The 8571-nt window shown below is 47.7% G+C and overlaps 2 protein-coding genes across 2 annotated transcripts; one reads left to right on the top strand and one right to left on the bottom strand.

Annotated features, from left to right (window-relative positions):
* Nucleotides 1-747: 747 nt before the first annotated feature.
* LOC125545379 (uncharacterized) lies at nucleotides 748-5460 on the top strand. Its single transcript, XM_048709299.2, has 13 exons — nucleotides 748-993; nucleotides 1106-1171; nucleotides 1615-1680; nucleotides 1753-1828; nucleotides 2491-2568; nucleotides 2964-3061; nucleotides 3227-3300; nucleotides 3595-3673; nucleotides 3778-3935; nucleotides 4039-4081; nucleotides 4241-4306; nucleotides 4870-4947; nucleotides 5072-5460. Exons 1-13 carry the CDS (start codon nucleotides 895-897, stop codon nucleotides 5165-5167), a joined length of 1077 nt encoding a protein of 358 aa, XP_048565256.1. The 5' UTR covers nucleotides 748-894; the 3' UTR covers nucleotides 5168-5460.
* A 187-nt stretch (nucleotides 5461-5647) lies between these two features.
* On the bottom strand, nucleotides 5648-8319 carry LOC125545380 (bZIP transcription factor 12). Its single transcript, XM_048709300.2, has 4 exons — nucleotides 7420-8319; nucleotides 7231-7302; nucleotides 7039-7068; nucleotides 5648-5926 (listed from the first exon to the last, which is right to left on the bottom strand). Exons 1-4 carry the CDS (start codon nucleotides 8011-8013, stop codon nucleotides 5846-5848), a joined length of 777 nt encoding a protein of 258 aa, XP_048565257.1. The 5' UTR covers nucleotides 8014-8319; the 3' UTR covers nucleotides 5648-5845.
* Between the last annotated feature and the right edge of the window lie 252 nt (nucleotides 8320-8571).

Here is an 8571-nt window from a genome sequence, read left to right on the forward strand (position 1 = left end):
GCCTTTGTCTCTCCCACCTCAAGAGCACCTGCCGCAGCCAACGGAACTCGCATTCATCGATAGCACTCTCTAGACTGGTATAGTGCCAAACTCCACAACAACAAACTCTAAACCTAATATACTATGTTTGGAAGTTGCCCGCGCTTTTCTCCCATACCTCCTCCGGATGATGACGCCGTCGAAGGAGGGGAGGGGATGAGCCGTGATCTCAACACTCAACTCTCAAGAACTGGTGTCGAGGGTGAGGGAAGAAACTACATGAAGGAGAGTTATAAGTTTCCAGTTTCTTTTTTTTTGAGATTACATTCAGAAACAACTTTATGACTTGTGACGACTTACAAACCCCACACACATCGTCGTACAAAGCCCCGACCTCAACGGAGCCGCGCGTCACGCCTATACCTGGGCATATCTCAGGCTCGGGCGGGCCAAAAAAATCCCGATGCTAAAAACCCAAGCCTGAGCCCGGCCCGACCCAACCATGGGGCCTACTAAATCGGGCTTGAGCTTGAGAAAGCCCGACACGACCTGATCGGCCTGGCCCGACTATAGCTAAAATCACGTTTTCTGCAAGCCCAAGCCCGCCCTGATCTGTTCATTGGGCTCAATTTTCAGGCCCGAGTCTAGCCCAATGGCACACTTGGGCTCAGCCCGGCCCGAGATTTTTGGGTCGGGTCGGGCCGTCCAGGCCGGGCTGCCCATGGCGAGGTATAATAGTCACGCCGAGTCGCCCACCCGTGCGCGGACAGGTACCTACCCAATCCCCGCGCCGCGCCTGCTCTCCTCTTCCCTTCCCCGTGGGGGCAAAAGAGGGTCAGCAGCAAGCGGAGCAAAGGCTCGCGTATCTCGCCTGCGGAAAGAGGGGAGATAGGGAGACACACGCGGCCGCCGGCGATGCTGTCGGCGCGGAGCCTGCGGAAGGCGTCCGTCCCGCCGTCCCTTCTCTCCGACCCCTCGCCCGGCTGCCTCCAGCCCACGCGCCTCGCCGTCCACGTGCGTACGCCGCCGCCGCACAGTATCTGTTGCGCACACCTCTCCTCGCGCACGCCTCCAGAACCCTAAACCCTCGGCTCTAATCCCTCCCCTCTCCTGCCCCCTGTCCCAGGTCAATGGCGACGGCGGATCCTGCTCCGCGTACTTCGCCTCCGGTTGCCGCGTCTACAAGCTCGAGGTCCCCCCCTCTCTCCCCTCCCCTCCCCCGGAACTGTAGCGCGGAACCGCACTGTGTTCCTATGTTCTATTACCATCAGAACTTCAGAAGGTTAATTAGTGGGTTGGATAGATTTATTAGTTGCTTGAGTGCTTCGAAGAATTTCAGAAGTCCTGTAGCTCATTTGAATCATGAATCCTGCTTTCGAACCGGGCAGCAGCACACAAGCTGTTGCTCTTGCTGGTCAGAGTGCATTTTAGTAATCAGGAACGCGGCTATGTAAGCACATAGTGCTCTAGTTCTTTTCGGTTCTGCCATTGCCCATTAGCTATGCTCCATGAAAATAGTACAATTTGTCACATGTGAGGTCAAAATTGTTTGTAACTTTGTATTTCGGTGGTGTCATATCTGCGATGCATGGGTTCTTGAGTTGATATCCCTTTTTATTCACTTGGAGCTTAAAGATATCCATGGAAGAAGAGATGCTGTCCAGAGGAAAAGAGAGCCTGTTGATTCCTATCAGTGCGCAGGTAATACTCTTGCTTTTCTAGAGCTTATCAATTTTGGGTGCTTATTTACCACGAAGTCCATTCTTATTAAAGGTCATAAGCTCGTCGGTTGTGGACCGCTGCCCGCATCGTTCGGAGATTCAGAGTGTAGTTCTGGCTGAAGGTGAAGGTGCGATCTTCAACATTTCATAATAATGTGGTGCCACATAGTATTTCCCAGAAAAAACATGCTGTGGTTGGGCTCTTGACATATCATAGGCTGAAATAGCCATCAAGTTTATAACCAGTATATTACAATCTGCCATTCCTTCGAGTTGGTGTATCCAGCTTTTTTTGGATAAAAGGGGCCACGCAGCCCCCATTTTTATTACGGAAATGGCGTATCCAGCTTTATCTTCTGTAACTATAGCATATACTGGGAGCATGCATGACCATACCGTATTGTACGTGAAGGACACTATCTTAGACATTATCTCTGCTTCAACATTTTGCTTGACCACCACTAGTCATAATTCCCACCATCGCCCGCAGGTGCACTTTGATTTTCAGCAATGCACTTTAAGACTTGGCTATTTAGTTGTTTTTACCTTAGGTTTGTAAGCTGAGCTCACAGTTACAGGGTATTTAAGAGGTTAGTTGTTTTTACCTTAGGTTTGTAAGCTGAGCTCACAGTTACAGGGTATTTAAGAGGTTCGAAGCATATGCAGAATGCTAGGTTACTAAGTGGTGGTACTAACAATATATGTTTCTGTTGTATTCTTGTTTCTTCTTAAAATACAACCATGCTTATCCTAGAATATATTTCATATTCAATGTTTTGTGACCTTCCAGGTGATAGCTGCTTGATTTTGGGAACTGTCGACGCTTACGGTCACCTCATTGTATCCCGTTTGGACACTGTGGCAGAGGGTAACTTTACTACCTTGTATTTTGAGTTGATAACATGGTTTAAATCTGTAAGCATATGTGAACTTTTTCAGTTTTATTTATATATGCCATTCTTAATGCAATAAGCTTCTTGAAACTGCTTCAGATTTGCATAATACAATCCATTTTATGCCATGCTGTAGCTTCCTTATTCCATCTGATCCTGGTGGATAATACCATAAACTGTAAACCGTGACGCACAAACTTCATGAAGGGAAGCTTAATGAGTCATTTCTCTGACAATAGCTTTTCAGGCAATTGAGTGATTCCATTTTTAAGATGATCTTATTCTTGAATTATCAACACCTACAAAAAGTCATTGATAGTTTAAAAACTGAGGTGCAACATATGAATACGTCATTACTAAACTTGCTCAGACATCGACAGGGCGTCCTATTCAGTACCACCTCGTGATAGTGGTGTCGGAGAAGGAAGTTGGGCTGGGTTGTGTTTTAGTCCAACACACCAATCCACGGTATATTTGTCGACTTTGACATTACCAACAAAATTCACTCATCGTCCTTGTTCAAACTTAATGTGGTGCATTTCCCACTGACTTCTTATATTTAGTGTAGCATAAAAATCAATACCATTGCACTTTGCATGCCACAAAATCCAAACAATCTGATATTCTTTTCAGGTAGCTGTTGCCCGTGAATTGTGTAAGAGCATTGATATCTATGATCAAGATATTCATATTCGGAGTTTACGTACGTAAGTTTTCCTTTGACTAGAATATTACCTTCATGATAATTTTTGTTGTCCGAGTGATCTGTTTTGCTCTAAAAGTTAGATTCCCTCTACATGTGCTGCTACAGTAACATGTGTCTTTCCACATGATTCTGTTTTCCCATTTATGCTTTCTTCTCGTACGACCTTTACATAATTAGGTTAAGGAGGCCTTGTGGTTGAAACGCAAAAACCCACTTTAGCATCCAAGTTATGATCATTTATAATGTCCATTAGAATATCTGAGCTGAACTTTATTTTGTAAAACTAAAACTGCAGGTTATGGTGCCCATCTTCAGTAAGGTTTGCTCAAGGGAGTGAAAGTAGTTCGATATTGACAATTACTGAAGGTCCTCAGGTTAGACACCAGGCAGCCCCCCCCCCCCCCCCCCCCCTCCCCCTCCCCCCTTGTGGTTACATTTACATTCCTCTACGCTCTTTTCACATGGTGGTTAATTGCAGCTGAGCATCTGGGACTTCAGAATGCATAACAACGGTGGATGTGTACAACGCATTTCTGGTCCTACTGGAGGCATATTATACTCAGTCTGTACCTCTCCTTCAGGACTGATTGCTGTCGGTGGAACTGATCGTGCTGTCACAGTCTATGATCCTCGCAGGTTGGGTTGCTTGTTTTCTTCTTTTAGTTCAAGGATCTGACATGCAGTTGCATGTTTACTGCAGTACCAGAGTGATTGAAAGTTCAGTTTGTTTTGTGTATAGGTGGTCAGCCTTATCAAGATGGGTGGGCTGCTCCAAGTATGAGGTTGGTGTACCTTCTTCTGATGTTACTTTCTGTAGCTGGTACAGTGAATTAAAATCAAACTACCTGAACATTTATTATTAAATGTATCATAAAGTGCGAAATGAAGATTCCATGTTTCATGAAGCAATGGAGTTCTCAGCTAGTGTATTTGCCTTCCAGATTACTGGTCTTTCGTTTTCGTCAGTGGACCAATCCTTCATATACGTCCAAGGTGTTGATTATGAGGTGTGCATCCAACTAATTTCCCTTGGACCTTGCTTTGTGTATCTCATACTTCTCTAGCTACAAGTGCTGCTTAGTACTTTTTGCCTGTCTGTTACATATGGTGTGATTTTTGTTTATGGTTGCCTAATTATGATGATAGAAACTCAGCTTATTTTGTGACATCTTTGCTACTCCCTCCGTTCCTAAATATAAGTCTTTTTAGAGATTTCTATATGAACTACATACAGATGTATATAGACGTATTTTAGAGTGTAGATTCACTCATTTTGCTCCGTATGTAGTCCATATTGGAATCTCTACAAAGACTTATATATAGGAACGAAGGGAGTATTTTCTAGAATTTCGGTAGCTCAGGCAATTGTAGCAAATTCTTCTTTTGGAGATGACATTATTGATTTGTATTTTCTGGAAAAAGATGGAAATGGCAGCAGTGAACTTCTCTTCCTGGATAGTTGTAACCTAGTGGAGAACTTCATCATGGTTCAGCTTAAGCAATGAGCTCTTATGATACTTTTGCACGTCCGCTCAAATTGTAGCTACTCTAACATGTAATATCACTGCAGATTACTTGTGGACGCTGGAGAGAAAGTAAGCGCGCATTCTCATTTCGAGGTGATTCGAACTGGCTGGGCTTTTCAAAGGTACCCCTTGGCCCCCACCCCAGTGGGAGGAAAAATAGCCTCAGACAAAAAATTATATATGCATACAAGCGCAACAAATGCACTGTCAAAGTCCCTAATGCGGGAATGTGTTTCTGATCTGCAGTGTGCGAATACAGATGTGGTTGCTGGGTGGTGTGAGTCTGGAAGTATCTTCGTTGCCGATGTTAGGCAAGATCTTCTCTCGGTAATTGGGGTTTAAGGCGTCGAGAGTGCACGAGCATCCTTTGATCATACATCCAAGAACCATTGTGTATTCTCCCCCATTCTTACCGACCATGTTGAGCACTATGAATGACGTCGGTACTCTAATTTCCAGGCACAACCTGTATCATGTAGCGGTTATCCTTGGGGGCGGAAGTTTCTTGTTGGTTCTTGTATCATCAGAGTTATGCTGATAAGCTTTGCTGGCTTACAATACGAATGCTACATTTGAGCGTTCCTATGGTTCGCTTACTTATTGTGTTTCATGCCTTGCGGCGTTATTCTGTTCGCTATATGTCTCTAGCATTATGTTTGCACACCATTTTGATGCTCTGTATGTATTGTGCTCTATCATGGCTGTGTGCATCATGGTGATGCAGAGGCCGGGGGTAATCCTCCTTTTCGGGAAAAAAAATGTGCTCTACATTGCCATACATACTGGCTGCAATGCAAATAAAAAGAGAAGGCAGATCAGACAGAATATAAGCTGCTGATGCGACTCCTTTTTGCTCAAATGCAGCCTTCCGCTCTACACATTATGATTCCATTTAAGTTGTTTATGCTATTTCTACTAAGTTACAACAACTGAGTTAAGTCCAGTAAACAGAAGAATGGCAGGCAAACAAATCAAAATCTATATAGTTGTAAGGGGATGGCTGTTGAGCTTGGCTCATGTCTACCACTCCATTGAGTTTGTTCTTCTAAGATCTTGCGACGGCGTTTTTGCAATGATGACTGGAGTCACTTTTTCCTTGAGCTGCATGAAGTAAATAGATTTCTTCAGACAAGCATCTAAAATGAACTGAAAACCACTAAGTCAGGGGATTTTTTTCTTTCTGGAATACGAGTTATGGGGGCACATACTAACTCGAGATATATATACAAGTTATGGGAATACGAGTTATGGCGCCTAAAAGAAATTTCCTTTATGAAGGCAATCAGTCTGCAAAATCAACTGGAGGTGAACTATTTCCAAGATGAGATGCAGATCATTGTTCATTGTGTGAGTACATAGGACGCACACATGACTCAGTTTAACAAATGTGTGATGTCACAGTAAAGTTCTAGGCAAACCTGCAGGCTGTGATAACTATTTTAATCCCGTGACCTATGAAATGTAGCCATGTTGAGTTGGAAAGGGTCCAAGCTCCAAAGTAAAGAAAATGGCATGGAACTATAGATGACCTCACGCTTGGCATGTGGCTCGTCATGTGTGGACGCGGCCGAACGCTGTCGACATCGCATCTTACTTAATTGACAAGCCACTTAGTGGGCAGCCAGTTAGGGGCCTTGAGCACGTTAGCTCATTGAAGTGACAAATTGCCGATGCACAGCACATCATACAGTCCAGAGTAGAGAGACCATAGAGCGTGCTTATCTGATGCATTAATGGGCATACAGTGAGCGTGGATATGTTCTGGAACGTGTATTCCCGCACAAGATCAAAGCACTGTTATGAATTAATTTAAGTATACTGATTACTGAAGAATGTTGGCAGACTAAAGATGGTAGCTGACTTGTGCTTTCTGAAAGTATTTGATGGAACATCGCGAATAACTGACCCACCAAGTGGTGGAATATCTTCAAATGTTCAGAAGGTTGAAATTTCTAGAGTAAAGGAGGTCATGGGATCCAAAACCAGGGCTATTGAGCTTCATGCTGCGATTAGTCCGCTCAAAATCCTAGCTATTGATATTGAGGGAAGAAGGGCAGTCTAGCTACTTCAACAAGGTAGATTGTGTTTTGTTTCAGCAAATGAAATCGTAATCACTTTTGAATTGTGTGGCATGTTATTATGTGGGAAAGAAGAGGTGCTTTCTACACTTACAATCATGATACAGAATTAAAAGCAACATATCATGAACATACCTCTTTAAGCCGCCTCTGGTTTGTCTCCTCCTAGAAAACACCAAAGACATATTACCATGAGAGTTTGCTAAAACTGTAGCTAATGGAACACAGATGCACTGAAAAGAACATGCAATGCAAGATCTAGCCATGGAAACCCGACTTATTTTCTCTTAAAAAGGAAAGAAGAAAGGGCACAACCACATTCTATACCTGATCTTTGGACAGGTGGGCGTTCTCCTCTTCGAGCTGCGTGACCAAAGACTCGAGCTCGGCTATGTAGGCCTGAACGAACCAAAATATTACCGCCAAACCACTCAGTCAAATTCGCATGATCAGGAGGAGTTTTTGATCGGTGTTTGTAAAAGTAAAAGCAGTACGTAACGAGTTTCTACAGCCCACCTGCTTCCTCTCTCGCGACCTCGCCGCGGACTCGCGGTTCTTGATCATCCGCTTCTGCCGCTGCATCGCGGCGCGGTCCATGGGGTCCATGAGCTGCCGCTTCCTCCCCCTCCCGCCGCCCCGCGCGCCCTCCGCCCCGCCGAGAAGCGCCATCGTCGGCATCGCCGCCTGCTCCTCCGGCGCCGCGGAAGGGCCGGGGCCCCTGACGGCGGCGCCCTCCTCCCTCGCCAGGAAGTCCTCCAGCGTCATCTCCCCGGCCCCGCCAGCCGTGGCCGGGGCCTCCTCCTCCTCCCCGCCGCTGCCGCCGGTGATCTCCCTCCACACCTCGTCCGCCGTCCGCCGCGGGGCCGCCTGCTGCCGCGGCGCCGCCACGGGCGGGATAACGGGCGACGCCTGCCGGTCGGGCGCCGGCGTGGGGGCGTCGCCGTAGATGCCGCGGAGCAGCTCCTCCACGTTCATGGACCCCATCCCGCTGCCGCCCCCGCCGCCGGGCCTCCCCGCGGCCTGCGCGAAGCGCGCGAGATCCGACGCCGTGTGCGACGGCGGCTTAGACGACGACGACGACGACGACGCCATCACCCTCGACGACGCCATGCGCTCGCCGCTCCCCCGCCTAGGCCGTCCTCCCGGCCATCGCCGCTCCGTCCCCGTCCTGGTCGGAGGCTTCCGGACCGGCGCGGGGCGGTGGTTGGTTTGGCTGGCAGGTCAGAGCAGAGGGGGCCGGGCGAGCGCCCTGGAAACGTGGGGGAGGCGCGTCGGTTGGCGTCGCGTGCGCGCGCGCGTGCTCTCGGCTTCTCGTGGCTTCCGCGCCTCGCACGAGTGTTACGGAGGGCGTGTGTGATTACGGCGCGAGTGACCACTGACCGGCGCGATGTGATGTGAGGGTGATCGGCGGGGAAGATGGGGCGGGGGGTTTATAGCCGTCGATTGGCCAATGATTGACCGTGCTTTCGCGCGGGTTCGGCGTTTGATTTGATCTCCCGTCGGATCGGGCGCGCCGGCAGCCCGTTGGATTGCTTCCTCTTGCCTTTTTCTGACCTGGCCCCGCTGGGCAGGTGACGTATACTGTGGGTGCCAGGGTAAACAGGGTGAAGATAAGATGGGATCGGCTGCGGCCTCGTCTCACCCGTGCTCTGCTGTGGCTCATTTGTG

This window comes from Triticum urartu, chromosome 3A (assembly GCF_056163025.1).
Source record: "Triticum urartu cultivar PI428250 chromosome 3A, HENAU_Tu73, whole genome shotgun sequence".
NCBI classification, from domain to species: domain Eukaryota; kingdom Viridiplantae; phylum Streptophyta; class Magnoliopsida; order Poales; family Poaceae; genus Triticum; species Triticum urartu.